Source organism: Ziziphus jujuba, chromosome 1 (genome assembly GCF_031755915.1).
Source record: "Ziziphus jujuba cultivar Dongzao chromosome 1, ASM3175591v1".
Lineage (NCBI taxonomy): Eukaryota > Viridiplantae > Streptophyta > Magnoliopsida > Rosales > Rhamnaceae > Ziziphus > Ziziphus jujuba.
Genome location: NC_083379.1, coordinates 15,654,107 through 15,673,255, shown reverse-complemented (window position 1 = coordinate 15,673,255; position 19,149 = coordinate 15,654,107). Strand labels below are relative to the sequence as shown.

Below are 19,149 nucleotides of genomic sequence, written 5' to 3'. Positions count from 1 at the left end.
TGATGTGGAAGAACAAAATAAACCTTTTACTTCTGTAAACTTTGGCAAACATATAAAGTTTTTAAAAGCAATTTTTTTTAAAAAAAATTATTTTTAAAAAAAGAATTAATAAAACATATATAATTAATTAATAATCATATATAACCTTCTGATTGAAAATTATTTTTAAAAATAATTATATATTTATGGTACTTAAATTTAGAAAATGTCAATTTATATGTTATATAGCCTTCTAATTTTTCATTTTTATATATTTTTCCATTAACAAAATTGATAAGGCAAGTTTCATTGATTATCCCATGAAAGAACCAAACTAATATTTTGAAATAATTTAATAAGCAATCCTACATAAATAATTTTGAAATCCTAAACAATAATTCCAAAAAAAAGAAAAAAAGAAAAAACAATTCCAATCCATACCACTTTGGCAAATCGTCAACCACATTCAGATTGCTCTATATTCTGATGAAAAAGAAAAGAAAAGAAAATCTAAATATTTAGGACCTCTACTGTTAGGTTTTGCGATGAAGGAGAACATCTATTTACATTAACTAACAGTGTTAAAATTCTTCTAATTTTCCTGAGTTGGACAATAAAATGATATGTAAAATTTTAAAATATGGTATCTTTTCATTAAATGTATGTAATGTACCATATTACTTTCTTAGTTAATCCACATGGATTTCTCCAATTTATGTAATTTTTTAATAATCACAAATAAAATAAAAAGGAATAATTTATAATCATGTAAACATTAAAATATACCATTTGAATCCTATGATATAATTGTTGTTCACATGATATGATATAATTTGAATGAATGTTTTTATCTTAAATCATTGGATATATCACGGTCTATGTAACGGTTAAGTAAAAAAAAATGTTTTTCCTTTTTTTCATTGCCAATAGTTGTTTTGACCTTCATAATGAACAAAAAAGGAAAAAAGTTTGAAAGTCATTTTGTTTGAGAGATTCACATGAAGACAAAGAACGTGGTAAAAAAATTCTTCGGGATTACTATTTTTTAACTAAAAAAACAAAAGGTTAAAAGGAAAAACCCAAAAAACCAAACAGGGTTGGGGAAAAGCCATGTCGGTCGGGTCGACGATGCTATAAATTATGTCGTTGACTGTCATATTTATATATTCCGCACGTGCAATCTCACACACACAGATAGACGACAATGCAGACGATGTAGGCTGAGAGAGACCAACCCAAAACCAATGCTGACGAAACGACAAGCGGTAAGCGAAAGCAGAAGCGGAAGCGTTTTCAAAATGGTGGGGTTGTTAAAGTGTGTCCGTACACCATGATCACTATTAGTAGAGCTTCTTCATTCTTTTTCCCAATTCTCCTCCGAAACCGCAACACAGTGAAAAACCCTACAAGAATCTATTTTCCACCGTCCGTACAAATGTCGTCATCTTCTTGGGCCTGCAAGAAATGCACCTTCCGCAATCCCCCATCTCAGAGATCGACCTGCGAAATCTGCTCGTCACCATCATCGCCACCACCACCGTCGCTGCATTCCCTCTCTCCATCTTCTTGTTCTTCTTCTTCGTCTTCTGCTTCGGCACCGAAATGGTCGTGCAAAGCTTGCACTTTCTTGAACTCCTACAAGAACAGCAACTGCGAAGTCTGCGACACCAGGGCCCCCGTTTCGTCCCTATCCAGCTTCGACGATTTGAACGATACTACTGTTCCGGATGCCGACCTGGATTCTTCACTGGGATCTGTGTTTTGGCCGTTGCAGCCTTGCAAGAAGAGGAGAGTTCCAGACTCTGTGCTGATCCATCGGGATTCTACCCATTTGGGCGGGTTTCGTGGGGCTAAGGACTCTGATAAGTCGGCGACTGTATTCGGTGCGTTTGATTATCGTTTTGGATTTGTGGGTTTCGTTGTATTTGCTTAGATTCTTAGTTTGAATGCTCAAAGTTTTAAACTTTTTGCATTGCTTTCATTTTCTTGGAGTTAAAGAAGATATAGGCTTTTTTTATCTCTGTTTTTTTCAATAAATTAAGCTGCTGTGCAGAGAATGCTGATTCTGGCGTGGGTTTGAATACGTTGAAGATTTTGAGCTACAATGTTTGGTTTCGAGAAGACCTAGAGCTGCACAAGAGAATGAAAGCTCTTGGAGACATAGTCCGAGAGCATTCCCCTGATATCATTTGCTTTCAGGTTTTAATCCTTGTCCCACTCTCCCATTACTGAAAACTAAGGGGGGAAAAAGAAAAAGAGGAAAAATAAAAGAAGATTACAGATGAAGATAGAAATTGTGATTTAGCTTTCTCCAAAGCTTTTATTCTGACAATCACTTTATGCTGCAGGAGGTTACCCCGAACATATATGATATCTTTAGACAATCTAGCTGGTGGAAAATATATCGTTGCTCTGTTTCAAATGAGATGGCAGTTTCAAGACCATACTTTTGCATGCAGGTAGCTTAGCAATCCAGGGAGTATATTGGTGATAGGTTTGCATGCTGAGGAAAATTTGTTTCCCTTTGGTGTGGGACCGTTGTTTGTGATGTTTAGTATAATTAAAGAATATTTAGGTGTAAGATGGATCTCATATAGCCTTTTTGTCCTGTTGGAACATTGTGCATTCGAATGTATAACAAATCTGGACTCACAGTATGATGTATACTGGCACAACAATGGAATGATGCAGAGTCTTGGGAACTAGCATCTGGGTAGTTCATATATCAGACAATTTGCTGTTAAACTCGTGATGCTTGGTCTGTACTCAAAGGCCTGTTTGGTATACTTGTTGTATAACGACAACGATGTACTAAACTGGATGATTGTATAGGCATCTAATTAATTATGTGCAGGGAAAATAATAATGGATATGGGTCCAAGTTGGACATTGTCTACATTTTTTAAAATATTTATTCTCTTTGGGTGGTTATATCTCTTTTATTGGTTCCAGTCCGTGATTCTCTGCCAAACTGAAGTTAATATACTTTCTCAAGTTAGCTATTTTCTTCTGGATTCTGGTTTTAGTATGCCTTTGTGGTGAAATATGTTTAGGTGTTATGCTTCTTCTGTTAGCGGTGTGCCTCTTTATCACTCAACAATTATTTGTGAAACTGTTTTGCACATATATGATCAGTGATCTTTGATTTTTTGATAGTTTGACACGCGAAACCTGACAAGATTTTGATGTGCAGTTAAGCAAACTGCCAGTAAAATCATTCAGCTGTAAACCGTTTGGCAATTCTGTAATGGGAAGAGAACTTTGTGTTGCTGAAATTGAAGTCCAGAAGAAGAAGTCATTGGTTGTTGCCACAAGCCATCTGGAGAGTCCATGTCCTGAACCTCCAAAATGGAACCAGATGTACAGCAAGGAACGTGTAGATCAGGCAAGGGAGGCTCTCAACTTTCTCAAGGAGAACCAAAATGTGATTTTTGCAGGTGACATGAATTGGGATGACAAGTTGGATGGACGGTTTCCTTTGCCTGACGGATGGGTGGATGCTTGGGTAGAGTTGAGGCCAGGGGAAAATGGATGGACATATGATACCAAGTCTAACCTGATGTTGTCTGGAAACCGTACATTGCAGAAGCGACTGGATCGTTTTGTTTGCAATATGCATGATTTTGAGATTAGTGGAATTGAAATGATTGGTATGGATGCAATTCCAGGTGTATCATACATTAAAGAGAAAAAAGTGAAGAATGAGATCAAGAAGTTGGATCTTCCTGTTTTGCCTAGTGATCATTATGGCTTGCTTTTGACAATCTGCAGCCAGTGAAGGACTTTATGCTTGTTCCTTGATCATTTTTGTGCAGTGATGCTTGTTCCTTGATCATTTTGTGCAGTGCTTCCATGCATCTTATTTGGTGCAGTTTTGTATAGATTACAAGTGAGACAATGTAATGTGGAAGCATTTTTGTATGAAACTTCCTAAAGATAATGTGCACTTTTCAGACTTTTCTGCTAACTAGTATACAGCTATTAGTTAGTCATATCTAGTCACTTACTTTCTAGCATCAAATTTTGCTTATAGCTTAGAATTTTGTTGTAAATGTTTCCAAGAGGCTTTTCTTTTTTTACATTTCCTCTAATATAGAAATGCTTGGCTAATAATTGGTGCATTAAGAAATTGTTCTGCTGATAGTTGTTGAGCAAATCTAGTGGCAGAACTACTACTTTAGCATTATTAATGAAAAATACATAAAAAACACGCACAGGAGAGACTAGAGAATTCCTAGAGGGAAAGGGAATATAATGTGCTTCATTGTGATAATTTTAATTTATGTATCAACATGTAATTCATTCTTTCCACAATTTGGAGACTCTCCGTCCGACGATTCAAACAACTAAATGGCACATAAACGAAATGAGTTGAAGTGCCACTTTGCAGACACCCTATAAAGAAAAAGTTTATCTAATTTTGCGATGGAGGATATCAGAATTCAGAGGTCGAGTCTTTTCATCTCAGATAGTATAAAACAAATGTGCTTGCACTCTTTTCTTCATCGATGAAATACATCTGAAGTGGTAGGAGTTTCTAGTCTTAAGTAATCATAGATGATTGCAAAAGTGCATCCTTGCCTATGTCAGAAAGATGGAGTACCCGCAATGAGTAGGCAATGTCCACTCTAAAATGTCCATAGTGTCCTTGTATTCCATGTGAGCATGCTATGTTATCTGTTCCTAAGTTCATAACTTGGAAAACCAGGTGCTCCACATCCATAATTCACATGAAACTGCAGAACTAGTAGGAATGAGCACTTTCAAGATCATGTTATATTGATACACATCCTGTTAGAGATGTCATTACTTTCATATGGATTCTTGGACGCTATGAAATATTCTTCTCATAAATTTTTCCTTATATACCTTGAGATCTGAATGAGTTGGTTATGCTATGGCCAATCTTTGCCTGTATGTCTGCCCGTAACTGAACTGATATTAAAATTAATTGTCCATGTTGAAGGTAAATACTTACCATCTGCTTCTCTCCTGTATATGTCGTTTATTGCTTAAAATAATTGAATTTGTAGAAAAGGTGCCGTATGGTCTACTAACTTAGTTTCTCTACTAACTTAGTTTCTCGATTTGTATCCCAGTAATCATATACAAAAACCATGTTAGGAATACTTTCACTGGACTCAATAAGAGCTCAAATTGGTGAACTGATCGCTTAAAATCTTTAGTGAAATATTTCCCAAGGAAAGTTAAAGGCTGGTTGAAGATTATTAATGAAACTAAGAAGACTTGCAAAATGCTCAAAAGAACAAAAGAAGAAAAAGAATCTGTAATAGTGCAATGCTCCTATATCGTAGACAATTGTTTCGGATTATAATCTATAGATATTAGAGTACCTGTTGACATGGGCAAAGAACCAGTTTTTATTAGCATCACAAGTCACTATCCATATTATAACGTGAACATGGAGACAATTATAGGAAGCAACATTTTGAAGTAAACATCTAAATCTGATAGCACTAAGGAATTCAATGTTGTTATAATTACTCATTTACCCAAAAAAAAATGTTGTTACAATTAGTAATAACTTGTTGTCACACGTTGAGTTCACATCAGGAACATAGTAATTGATAGCTGTACAATCAGGATCGCCGATCTCCCATATAGGTCGACTGATCTCTAAGGGGATGATAAGTCAGATTGCCAAGTTGTGTTTGTGATGTGAACCTGAGGAGTTTTTGTTAGCAGTATGAGAGTACGTTATGAAGTGAATAATCTGGAAGAGTTATTTTGTTTTTAACTTATCCATATAGAATGAGTTAAAACCAAATTTGAAGCAACTTTTGGTTCCTGTTGGAGCAATTAATTATATCAAGGCAAATTTTTATACAAGAAAAAAATGTGTTAGCTTTTCAACTTGGTTTAGTGGAGATGACTGGGCCACATAGAAGCTCAAGTTTCCATTGTAATCTGTTTGTACCCAAAATTGATGAGGTTGCCTGGAAATTTCATGGTGTTCTAATCAACCAATCTGCCTGTATCATTTGCAAGCTTATAAATTTGCTAATAAGTTTGAATTTGAATTACCTTGCTTTCAGTTTTTCTAGGATCCTTCTGGCGTAAACCAATTGGGCAGTGATAAGAGAACCAGAAACATATAATATATGATGGATGTTGGATAGGTCCGGCTTCCAGGGGCTTCACGTGTGATTACTAGAAAAGGATACATTTGAGAGTAAATACCGAGTTGAGTTACACTATTGAGTTTAGCTACACATTTTACCAAAAGGATACACTAAAGAGTTGAGTTACACAAAGAATGGGCCAAAAACTTTCCTTCATGTCTCTGCCTTTGCATAATGGGCTAATATATCTTCTCCAATATGTTATGGTTTCCATCAAAAATCTGTTTCACTAAATATTTACCGAGTCCAATTTTGTATCTCCTACAAGTTTTATAACAATAATTAATGGCCATGTACCATCTCATCAAGCTGGATGTTACTTATTTTAGCAGTTTCTCAAGTAGTTTGGTTGCTGGCTGCAGTAGATGGAAAACAGCAACCAATTGTTAAATAGTTTTGATTGAGAAATTTAAAATCAAGGCAGGTCGGACCGGTGTGGACGGTGAGATTATGCTTAGTAGGACCTCCATTGCGAAATTCATAGCAGGGCAAGATGACCCAGAATCCTAAAATAGGAGCAGAACTTGTCTATCCATGAATTCCACCATCGTTGTTGTCCATTGAGTACTCGTACTTTTATCATCAACATGCAATCAAAGCTAATGCAAAACATAAAAGTAGTAGAGAAAATGCGGTGAGAGTGGATCGAACACGCGACCTTAAGATCTTCAGTCTGACGCTCTCCCAACTGAGCTATCCCCGCTTGTTGAATCCTTTTGCTAGATAATATATATTACTAAGTTTATAATATTGCTTAAGTTTTCACACTTCTTGGAGATTTTTGTATGATTCTGGGGATGCCAACGTAACACAAACGGAGTTTCATTTTGTTCTGCATCGAGTGAGTACAACTCTGCAATCGTCATGCTGCATGTGGGTCCTACCATTATTTGTACGCGCCCGGGGCCTCGTAAAGTTGCCTCCTTTGTAGTCTGTACCGATGCTATTTTTGGCCACCACTAAGCTTTCTTTTTCTATGATTTCATTTACCATTTATAGCTTTAGTACTTGATTTTAAAGCCCTTCCCCCCCCCATTATTTTATTATTCTTAAAATTGTTACCACTTGTAAATTATTAGTAAACTAGTTTCTGGATTCAATTGGATTTTTATATACGTACTGTTACAACAGTTCAATAGTAAAAAATTCTGGATCCTTATACATTAGTTTAAATAATTAAGAGATAAATTATCATTATATTTGTATTAAATTTTAACAGGTGGATGGGTTATCCGTTTCAGTTACTTTTTTTTATTATTATTTTTTTTGCTGGCTTCCATTTTAATGTATATTGGGTTGGCATAAGGACAAGAAAAAAAAAAAAAAAACATAAATCTATCAAAATAAAATGGGATTGGTATCAAATAATTAACATGATGAATAAATTAAGGAAAGAGCACAAAAATTTCCTGATTACCCCAAGACCAGCATATCCGGTATATGAAACGGATGGTTCACAAAGCATAGTAGTAATAGTAGTAGTAGTAGGAGTAGTGATATATTTCATCAGCTTTCAGTGCTTAGCTTCCATCCTCCTGCTATACTCTGAGACAAGTTTGCTTAATTTGCAAAATTATATTCTCATTCCCCACCATTATTCTCTCTTTTGCTTACGATATCACCACCACACTTGTCCATTACTTGCAGAGAATATTCCAATTTATCCAACCCATTTTCACTTTTGAAACCGCCCTTCTGTATTTATTTTTCTTCATTAATTTTTTTCTTTTCTACAATTTAAAACCCCTTTGACAGCATGGCCATGGAGTAATAGTCCACCACGTCCCGACATGCAAAATGTTTGTTTAAGCCATTTCAGTTCTGTCCTCTTTTACTCAAATCCAACACTTCCACACTCCCACCCCCCACAAAACAAACTTTGCTTACATAACCACCATTGGCCTTCACCAATGCCGGAACACCCTGACGTCTTCGCCACCGACGTGTCGCCGTGTCAGGAATTCCCGACATGCGAAGCATGTATACGTGGCTATAGACCCCATATTTTTGTCTTGTGATTTAATTGGGATTAAGGTGACATAATGGAACGGGAAAATTGAGCTATATATATATATATGTTTGAAGCGTATGGTATGGTTGAGTATAAGTCTTTTTCGGCTGGAATTAGGGAAACTGCTTTTGTCATCAGGAATAATCAGAAGGTTGGAATTTATTAGGTCTTTGGTATGTTTCCTTTAGGACATGCATTGCTTTGGTCATTATATATATATATATATATATATTATTATACACGTATATGCAGTTTTTATAACGTATTTTTTCTTGTGAAAAGTATTTAATGGTTTTAAGAATAAAAAAAGTGTTGTCATAAATGACTTTGTGAAGAATATCAATATTGAGACATATAAATTAAATGGGTAGAAAATTAAATAAGCATATGGGGAAAGGGAAAATCATTTAATGTGTAACCTTTAGTTTTATTCAATTTCTCTATGAACATGAAAATTAATTTATGGGTCTGAAAAGAATTCATCTCTTTGTGTTGCTTGATATGTATATATATATATATATATATATAGACACACATACACACACACACACTCTAATAAAGTAAAAATGTTTTTCTAAATTTTGAAAGACAAAAGAATGTCTGGAAAAGACCCCCAAGAAAAATGAATGTCTAAAGGAAATGATATCACCTTAAGAAACTTTTTAGACTGAACTGCTTTTTCACCTTTCTTTTTCACCCAATCATGAAGACAATTTTGAACAAAAACTAGTCCTGAAAATTCTGTTTTTCAATTTTTTCTTTTTTCCTTTTCACACTTGAAATTCCAAAGGACTAATTAGGGAAAACAAAAAAAAAAAAAAGAAAAAAGAAAAAAAAAAAACAACAAAAAACTGACCCTCCTTGACGGTGAGAAAAGCTGCATACATAAAGACAAAACTTTTTAGCAAGAGTCTTTTACTTGACTAGCTAATATTTATTCTCTCTTCGGTTGCTGGAACTTTTGGACCTCTTTCTCAGGGAGGCAATGAAGATGGTTGAAAGTGAGACGTCTATGAAGGCAAGGTCTCCACCATCATCCTGTCATGAGATTAATGATCATCAACTTCTACCTCCACAACCTTGTAATAACAATTTCACAGAAATAAACTTGAAAGCACCGCTGGTTCGGCCTTATGTTCGGTCCAAAATGCCTCGGCTTCGATGGACACCTGATCTTCATCGCTGCTTTGTGCATGCTGTTGAACGCCTTGGAGGAGAAGACAGTAAGCTCCTGTTATATATATATATATAGGGTTTCTTTTTTTTAATTTTTAATTTTTAATTTTCAAAATCTTACCATTAAAATCTTAAAGAGATCAGAGAGCCATAAAAAGTGAACATTAATCTATATCCCTTTATATGTCACCAATTGTTAGAGAGACCACTATGGTTAGGAAAATTATATATATATATATATATATATATGGTTACGATTTTTTGCTTATAAATTTGGGGGTTTGTACTTTTTAGGAGCTACACCAAAGATGGTTTTGCAGATAATGAATGTGAAGGGCCTAACAATATCTCATGTGAAAAGCCATCTTCAGGTTCGGATCAAAATCCTAGCTCATTTCCCTTCATAAAAGAATGTAATCCAAAAGGACTTTACTAAAATTTGTTAATTTGTTAATTCTGTGATAAAAATTCCTTTTTACTAAAAGTTGTTAATTCTGTGATAAAAATTCCTTTTCTCATTCAAGGAGAAAAAACGGTGTCCTTTAGCTGAGAGGTTGTATAAAATTTTTGCTTATTTATTTATTTATTTTTTATGCTTACGTTTGCCATGAACAGATGTACAGAAGCATAAAGCATGAGCAACTGATTCAAGGTATAATTAATATTATACACCATTAATATATATAATGTGTATTATAGTATACATTCCCGCACTCCCTCATTGGCGATCGCATATATGTGTAAGCATTTTTCTTAGGGAAGGAGTAGTACTAAAGAGTAGAGACATATCTAGGCAGAAATCTTATTGTTGAACATAAAATTTATTAGGGTTTCCTTGCTCATTGATGATGGCCAATATTCAATAGTGAGAAGTTAATTAATAGATTCTTTTTCAAATTAATTGTTGTTTCTGGAAATAATTCTTTGCTAAGTTAATTAGGTTGGAGTTCCTTTGGTAAGAGTTACCTCGTTACCTTAAATGCTGCTGTAGTTCAGATATTCTGACAAAGTACAAGATTTTAATTTTTATTATTATTTTACGAAAAGAAAGCCTTAAAAAAACTAAACTTAAAAAAAAAAAAAAAGAAAAAAAGAAAAAAAAAAGGAAGGGTTGGCTTGTTAAAGAAATGGAAAGGATATTTAAAATAGTTTTCAAATTAGATCAAAATCAAGTGATTTTTTTTTTTTTTTTTTGTGGACTACTTCAGGATTTGTGCTTCATTTTATTAACTGTACATACTAAACTGTTTTTTTTTTTTTTTTTTTAAATTAAATTGAAAAAATAAAATCAAGAGAATTACACTTCAAATCATAATATTTACAAATGTTACGGTTTAATTGGACAGTTTTACATTATAATGGTACAAATTTAACTTTTATGACGGTGAGAAGCTTGTAGTTTATATGGGCAACTTCTGTTAGTGTCGTGTAGTGCGATGGGAATTTATTTACATGGGCTTAGAGTCATTCCATCACATTGTTGACATATAGCACTTTTCTAATATAGAAGCATGTTTGCTTAGATGTGGATTGTTAAAAGTTAATGACTTGTGGAAACATAACACTTTTCTCAAAAGCTATTTATATATAATAGTTTGGTTTAGAGATGATAATAAAAAATAAAAAAAAGAACAATAATTAGGGCGAATTGATTTGTACAAGACATAGTTGGTACTAAAAGACATACATTAACTGTGTCTACATTAAGCATTTTGTTCTTTGACATTAAAGTTCCTTAAGCTCTAATAGGGGCTTTTTTGACTATTGCAGAAGCAGTTATGGCAGCCAAAAAGAACGATAAGGAGGTCTTCCAACAATCCAACTACTACTACGCCCCAAATTTGAATCCAATCATGATCAATTCTCAACAGAACTATGCCCAAAACAATGACAACATTGGAACATTAGCGAACCAAAAAGTTTCCCATCAAAGCTATGGGGCTCCTTACATCGAGGAGCTTAATCTAATGAAGAATACTGCCAGCAATATTTTTCCAAATCAGTGGTTTGTAAATTTACTGTTTTTGGTCTTCTTGAGTTTTCATTATTATTATTATTATTATTATTATTATCAAATTCAGTGAACTATACACTAAGAAATGAGGCAAAAGAATATTGAAATGGGAGATCAAACAAACGAAATGCAGCGGTTTGATAAGCCCATATTAAGATATATATATATATATATATATGAAAACTCTTTCTTTTATATATATATATATATATATATATATGTATATAGAGGATTCAAAATTAAAGCTAAAATTCAAGCACGTGCTATTAAAGGAAAAAAGACTCTTATAACCACTAATAAAAAGCAAATCTATAGCTGTTACATGTGAATCTATAACAACTTATAACAGTTGTAGAAGCTTATTACTGCTTATAATGGATATTAAGCTTTCGTGTATGTATATGTATAGGTTTCTAATTTGTATATAACGTTTGGTATATTTTTGTGCAGGAAAGAGAAGCAAGAAATAAGGAATGGGAATAAAGTGGGAGAGGCATTACCATATGAGGTAACAATATCAAACAAAATATGGGAGAAGAAACCGAATTCGTACTTGATCTTCAAAGATCTACTCAAAAGATGCACTACCCAACAAGTACTATATATACTCTTTCTCTTTCTTTTTCACACAGACACATAAACATAAAGTACTGACACGCACATGCACAAAATCAACATGGAATATCGATGATCAGAAACTTGGAACAAATTGAATTGGTGGAATTTTGGATAGGCCGACGGCCCATTTGCATAAACAGTGTATAGAACGATATATAAATATATAAAATATTCTAATATATTTGATATATATATATATATATGTATATTTCAGGAGAAGAGCAATCAACAAGGAAAAGGGTCACGAGCCAATGCTAGCAGTTGCGAGAGCAATCATCAAAGATTGAAAGATTTAGGAGCAGCAAGTGATGGCACATTGTCTCTTTCACTCAGCTTAAACACTTCCTACCCAATGCCATTGATGCAGCTTAGTAAAGCTGGGAATACTTCAGATGCCAATGATATCTCTCTTAACCTAACTCTTGCTTAAAAATCTTATTCTCTGTATAATCATATAATATATATATATTTATAATGTCTAAACTCCGTGGAACTCGTAGTTAAAGGTCTATATATATATCTTTATATATAATCACATTTCTTTAACATTATATCTCTTAAAATTTTAGCATGGTAATTATAATTAACTACAAAAAGCTCATCATATATAAAAGAGGTCGATTATTTAGTAGTTTCATTCTAAGCTATTATATAAAGATATTTTATAGCAAGCCCTGAAACAAGCTGGGGAAGCTGATCGAACGGAATCTCAAAAAATATGAGTTTCCTGTAACTGTTGGACAAAGGGAATTATTTAATCAAAACATCTATTCACATCACCAGTGTGTATAGGTCATCATATGTAATATGACTAGGTTTTCTGAAAGAGGGCATCTAAGCCGTTGGGTCAGATCATAGATCCGTTGGATCCCACTTTCCAGATTTGAGAATTTCCATATACTGTGAGTCTTTTATCAAATTTTCTTTTCATAGGTTTTTTTTTTTTTTTTTTTTTGGGGGTATGTGAGGTATATAAATTAGTCATGGACAGTAATATAAAATGTATCAAATAAATTTCTCAAAATGGATATTAAATGTTATTTTTTAATATTTGATTAATTTATATTTAATTATATTTATCCTTTTAAAGTCAGTTTATCCATAATTAAATTATAATAAATATAATATTTTATAGAATTATTTGTTACCTCTTTCTTATAAAATATTAATATATAAAATATTATGTGAAGATTAAACCTATTAACCTAGACTTTCAAAAAAGAAACTTTAACATACAATACCATTCATGATTTAATGGTTAACGGATCCAAAGTGAACTCCATCAGCTGAAAGATATATACAACCTATTTATTTATTTTTATTTTTTTAATATTTTTTAATTTTTCCTTTTGATATTTATAATTTTCTTTTAGCTCAGTCTGGTGAAACTAAATACATTTTTTTTTTTTTTGGGGTAAGATGGAACTAACCAAACACTTGTGAGTCAGTACAGAGTTCATTAATATCATCTCATTTATGCGGACAATTGAAACATCAAACGTACATTTAAATATAGTTTTAAGATTTTACTAATCACCAAATATATATCCAAATGTCTCAATTAAATTATCTTAAACTTTCAAAAGCTTTTGAAAAATAAAAAATATTACACCTCTTAACCATATTGTCTTTGAATTAAATTCCCTTTACATTGAAAATAATTGTCTCTCTTATTGTAAGAAATTCTCTCATTAAGCAAAATAACTTTCGGTATTGTGCGAGACACGTTGGTGGGATGTGCTTATATCAAATTAATTGTGCATTCCACCAACGTTGGTGGGATGTATTTGCATAACTGTAGTTAGATGATCACAAAAATATTTCACATAAGAAAATATTTCTTGAAATTACTACTGTTATCATAAATAAAAATAAACACACATACTTCATTATATATAATTAACGTTTCTAAATAGCCAAAATACTCAAAATACCTCAGGTTAATTAATTCGTTTGACCATTTGAACATTTGTACACTATAATAATAATAATAAGAAAAAAGCCCAAGTTCAATTACTATTTAGTAGCTTGACATGCCTAATTTTTTTTTCCAAATTCATTATTATGGGTCTAATTAGGTTTAGGAAATTAAATTAACACTGCAAATGAATCAACTTATAAATAAAATAAGGATTTTTTTGCATTGGTGGTCCTTTATCTTTAACGTTCTTTACACACTTAGCCTTGAAATTTTTTTTAGGCATTTTTGTTTCGTAAATTTAGTTTCTTTTGTATTGCTAGTCATTTGCCTATTTTCCATCCAAATTTACTGTTAAGTAGGAGGGAACAAAATACAAATTCGACATAGTTACAGGATTTCACATGCAAAAAGCATTAAAAAAACAAATACATACATACACACACATATATATATATATATATATATATTCGCAGAGAAATTATTTTTAAAAGTTAATAATTATTTAAAAATAATAAATTATATTTATTTTACAGAAAATTATGGGAAAATTTTTATACAAAAAGTTTTTGAATATTATTTTTAACACAAATCCAGAGATAATTTTTTTTTTAAAAAAATCTATATAAACTATATTTTAAAATTTTTATTCTTAAAACCATTTGTCACCTACTAAATTTTCTTTTTACTTCCACCATTTAATATCATAACAAAATTTATTTTTCTCAACAAAAGATTATAACATTTTTAAATTTTTATATCTAGTTTTAAATTTATATTGCCTTAAAATAATTTCAAAGATCTAATGTTCAATTAAAATTGTTAAACATGGGTTTGTATGAAAAATATAATTTATTTTCTTTTTACTTCCTTTCATTTATTTATTGAAAAAAAATATTAACAAAAATTATAACATTTTTACATCTAGTTTTTTTTTTAATTTATATTCATTAAATAAATTTTCAAATTTTAATATTCAGTTCAATTTTTTTAGACATTGTTTGATGTGAAAAATATAATTTCTGAAATTTATAAGTCATAAAATTTTTAAAAAAATTAATTTTTTTTAAAAAAATCTTTCAATATTTGTTAAATTATTTTTATCAATTTTTTAATTTTATAGCCAACATTTATTATATATTTAACGAATTATTGATTAAAAAATACTTTATCTACTTTTTATTTTTATTTTCTCTATTTGTAATCCATTAGCTATGTTGAATTTGTACTTTGATCCTACTTAACCGGATTTTAGATGGAAAATGGGAAAAAAAAAAAATTTAATTACGAGAGAAAAATGCCTAAAAAAATCAAGACAAGTGTGCAAAATATACCAAATTTAATGGACTACCAATGAAAAAATAATAATAATAATAAAATAAAAAACATGGCGATAAATCCATTTATCTGATTGCAATATTGGATTATAGTGTACGAATAAGTAATTAAATTTGCTGTTAGCATAAGTAGTTGTATCGGAAGAGACTGATTCTTGAAAAGTTATCTTCACCTTATTTTAGGAGAAATGTGACAAGTAAGTGTTGGCTGTGGCACATCAGCATCTCTACTCACCTAATAAGTTATACAAGATGCTTGGATAAGATAAAATCTATATGTATACACAACCACTCATTCTACCATTCATGTCAAATCGATTTAATTGTTTTATTATAGGTCACTTCCTTTATTAATTGTAAAATTTTTTTTTTTAAAAGTATTTATGATTCATTAAATTTTATAAGGTTTATTTTTATTAAATAAAATTTTAATATATCAATAAATTTTCTATTATATAATTAATTAATTTTTAAATTTATGTTTTTGAAATTATCTAAAAGAAAAATGTTATACTAAAATCATCACATTAATTTTAGCAATTAATTAATAGAGAGAAAAAAGAGAAAAATGTAATAGAGAGAAAGAGATAAAAGGAATTTCAGCAATTAATTAATATTGAAACCATGAGTTGTTCTTTCTTTTTGGAAAAAAAAAAAAAAAAAACTAATAATAAAAAGAGTAAGACGAATTGTTGTTGCAAGAAGAGTGGTTTGGACCATGTTGCACAAATTGCCACATCCACAAATTTCATTGTTCTGAATTTCGGATTGACCCCTTGGAATGGCTTTAATCATAAATAATAAATGAAATAACATAAAAAAGACAATATATTACTGAATTATTTGGCAAATTTTAAGTTTATAATTTGTAACTTATTTGTATCCATTATTCTCCAAATTTATTATTTAATTACACTCGAAAAATGCCTTCTAAGGCGTCGCCTGAAAAATTAAAATATTGGCAAGCAAAATGTCCGCATCTTCCTTCCTTCCTTCCTTCCTTCCCAAGACCTAGAAGCCTTGACAATGGCGGAAGTGGTGCAGTAACGGTTGGAGTGCACTGCATCTCCATGGGTCAGTGACCCTCGAGCGACGCTGACATTTCACGCGCCGGTCAGATTGCTGAGATGGGTGTCGCGGGCGCTGAAGAAGCAGGGAACAGACACCTTCAAGAGGAGAGGATGAAGAAGTCGATGTGTCCCAATACGACGGCGTTTTTGCAGAGAAAGCAAAACAATTGTCTGGCTGAAGATGAAGAAGGTACTTTTTTTTGGTTTTATTCTTAATTAATTAATTTGGCCTCTTGTTTCTTAGCTCATATAGTGATCAGAGAAGGAATGTTAAAAAATTGTTTTAATTTTTGAGACGTAATGATTTTTTTGGAAGTTAAAAACTTTTCTAAATTTTTATTTTTTTAACCCTCTTTTTACTCCCTAACGTGGAAAAAAAAGTTTAAATTAGGCTAAGTGGTATGCTAAACTATGCTTTTTTATTTTCGTCTATTTAGTTTCATTCTGTCGAAAACTCACAAATTTCAAGCTCCTTTTTGTTGATGAGAGCAAGATCAAGATATATAGTAGAATTCAACTAAAATATAGCTACCATACCATATCAATTACTGCACCCCCTTTACGTACTTAAATTCTCCAAATAGCTGTGTACTCTGGGGTTTTTGTTTCTTATATTTGATTGATTTTCATTTTATATTGTTTTGAGTGCAACTAGTTATCTTAACATTCAGTGTTGTCTTTTTAATGTCATGTTAGCGGTCTTGGACTTGTTATCTGGCTTCCCTTGGGTGGTGATTTTGCTTAGCCTTGGTCTAAAGTAGTGTACATTATTTCTTCCCCAGTGTTAATTACGAAACAGAATGTGGGTGTGCGTGTGAACAAACAGCGGTTGCTTCTTAGTACATGCATTTACTTTTGGTTCAAGTTTTGTTCACTTGCTTTGTCAACCTTACTTCTTTAGCATTTGGGATTTTTAAAGGAGGGGTAATCATTTGTACTCATTCATATTTGCATGCATGTGTGTGTAGGTTCTAGTACTGGCTCAGGCTATTATCCAAAGGTCCCAAGACCTTGGATAAATGCTGCAGCTTGGGAATTTAGCCACGATTTAAAATGTTGCAGCTGCTCGGTCTCTGATGCAGCAGGTTGAGAATGTGCCCTACTTTTGAAGACCTTTGGATAAAGTATTGTTTGGATGGAACTCGCATCTTTTCTAAGTTAAAGGCCAAAAAAGTTGCTCCTGGAGAGGATGGAAGAACTCTGATCCCTGATCAAAGAACTGCTAATGATCAACAGTGGAGAGATGAAAGTTATTATTAAATGTCTCTTAACAATGAAAGAGATAATAGTGATGGATCAAATATTGAAAATAAGAATCCAAATGAGAGAGTGTAGATGTGTTTGGAGAACAAGGATGGAGCATTCTAAGAACCATATATGCTGGAGCAGTTGAAGCTCTTGCTTCTAGTGTGATTCCGAGAAAGAGATGTTTGAGTTTTTAGAGGTAACAATCTGAAAGGAAATCCTAAGTGAGATAAGGAGAGACTTTTCAACAAACCAGAATATTGGGATTGGCTCATTCAGAGGCAACAGACTTTTCTTGCATGATGCGCCTATAATTATCTAATGAGAGTGCCCTGAATGATTTTTCACGTGTAGGTATATGAGGAGGCTTTTAGAGTTTTGCCCTGGGCAGCAATGCGTAATCTTTATGCAAAGTTTTTGATGGGACGAATTTCAAGCTTATGTAGTCAATGAAAATTCTATATCACATCTATTGGTGGTATGTGAGAAGGCATCACTGAGGGTCTTCCTTATCACCATATTTCCTGTTATTTGGAACTTGGAACACTGGAGGAACCAGGAAACTGGCAGAAAGTCTTCGTTGCAAAAGAATTTCAGACTCGGTAAAGTCATGGCTATAAAGGGTCTCTGTAGAAATTATACATGTTACTATGTATCTTCCTGTCAGCTGATCTCCTACCCGCCTTTATCCTACTAAATGATGTTTTGACCATAGCCTCTGCTTTGGCAGCTGAAAGTTATGGCTAATGGTGGTATGTTATCTAGCCTTTTTCGTTTTTCTCCTGTTGAAGTCCAGATGTCTTAACATGGATAATTGAAAATTTGACTTTTAAAATATTTTTGGAAACTGTCAATACTTTTTGTTATATGCCAGACACGTTGGGAGCCCTAAACTTCATACAAATTTGCCAACATGCTTTGGCAGATTTTCTACTTGGTTGAACTGTGGAAACTCAATCTATATTTGTTAATCCACTGTTTCCGTCCAACTTTTCTATTTGACTTATTCCATTTTATATATTTTGTTCAGTAATTAGTTTATATATTTGAATAAGAAAAGAACTTTCTGTTGCCTTATGTTACATGTCCTGATTTAATTTGCGTTTTCATTATTTTGTGGCATTGAGTATACTCTAATAATTATCACAGTCTATTTACATTCAAGTTCACTGAGATATCATTCCTCCTTAATTTTTATCTTATGTTCCTTCTATTGGAACTTCTAAAATGGCTGAAATGTCATAATGCAGGCAGTCAAATTGTTGGCGAACCAAAAGGGAGTTGTTTAAGCAAGTTAGTCGAGTGTTCAATGTATCATTAACCATAGATGGTGACAATCTCAATGGAGTCTCTTTCTTCTGCCATTGTAAATTTTGTTCTTCAAAGATGGAATTCAACATGATAGAGAGACTTGTATAAGCCGTATGTGAGCTGGTGGGTTCTTTGTAAATAATTTCTTACATTCATAACAATTTTGCATTTGAACCTGTGCCATTCCACATTCTAAAGCAGTTAGGGCCCGTTTGGGATGCAGGAGTGGAACAGATTGGACTCTAACATTCGTAATAGTATAAAGACTTGTGTTGTTTTTCTGCTGAGAATAAACCAAGATTGTATGTAACTTCTGCTGTAGATAGC

The 19,149-nt window shown here is 32.3% G+C and overlaps 2 protein-coding genes, 1 long non-coding RNA gene and 1 other non-coding gene across 4 annotated transcripts; 3 read left to right on the top strand and 1 right to left on the bottom strand.

Annotated features, from left to right (window-relative positions):
• Positions 1-1,231: 1,231 nt before the first annotated feature.
• On the top strand, positions 1,232-3,946 carry LOC107419591 (uncharacterized). Its single transcript, XM_016028331.4, has 4 exons — positions 1,232-1,862; positions 2,033-2,178; positions 2,328-2,438; positions 3,173-3,946. Exons 1-4 carry the CDS (start codon positions 1,310-1,312, stop codon positions 3,755-3,757), a joined length of 1,395 nt encoding a protein of 464 aa, XP_015883817.3. The 5' UTR covers positions 1,232-1,309; the 3' UTR covers positions 3,758-3,946.
• Positions 3,947-6,752: 2,806 nt separating this feature from the next.
• Positions 6,753-6,825, bottom strand: TRNAF-GAA (transfer RNA phenylalanine (anticodon GAA)). The gene has a single exon. It is a non-coding gene; the product is annotated as a tRNA-Phe (tRNA).
• A 2,241-nt stretch (positions 6,826-9,066) lies between these two features.
• On the top strand, positions 9,067-12,487 carry LOC112493142 (myb-related protein 2). The gene is made up of 6 exons (XM_025078151.3): positions 9,067-9,356; positions 9,604-9,680; positions 9,925-9,961; positions 11,080-11,314; positions 11,774-11,918; positions 12,156-12,487. The coding sequence occupies exons 1-6, from the start codon at positions 9,119-9,121 to the stop codon at positions 12,369-12,371; spliced, it is 948 nt and encodes a 315-aa protein (XP_024933919.3). The 5' UTR covers positions 9,067-9,118; the 3' UTR covers positions 12,372-12,487.
• A 3,429-nt stretch (positions 12,488-15,916) lies between these two features.
• Positions 15,917-19,132, top strand: LOC112491075 (uncharacterized). The gene is made up of 3 exons (XR_003055292.3): positions 15,917-16,456; positions 17,235-18,263; positions 18,762-19,132. It is a non-coding gene; the product is annotated as an uncharacterized LOC112491075 (long non-coding RNA).
• The last annotated feature ends 17 nt before the right edge of the window (positions 19,133-19,149 follow it).

Bases quoted from the DNA above. Each gene is read 5' to 3' on its own strand.
- LOC107419591 (XM_016028331.4), top strand. From the start codon at position 1,310: ATGATCACTATTAGTAGAGCTTCTTCATTCTTTTTCCCAATTCTCCTC. The intron at 2,179-2,327 runs GTTTTAATCCTT...TTTATGCTGCAG, and splicing joins CTGATATCATTTGCTTTCAG to GAGGTTACCCCGAACATATA. The intron at 2,439-3,172 runs GTAGCTTAGCAA...TTTGATGTGCAG, and splicing joins GACCATACTTTTGCATGCAG to TTAAGCAAACTGCCAGTAAA.
- LOC112493142 (XM_025078151.3), top strand. From the start codon at position 9,119: ATGAAGATGGTTGAAAGTGAGACGTCTATGAAGGCAAGGTCTCCACCA. The intron at 9,357-9,603 runs GTAAGCTCCTGT...TGTACTTTTTAG, and splicing joins ACGCCTTGGAGGAGAAGACA to GAGCTACACCAAAGATGGTT. The intron at 9,962-11,079 runs GTATAATTAATA...TGACTATTGCAG, and splicing joins GCATGAGCAACTGATTCAAG to AAGCAGTTATGGCAGCCAAA.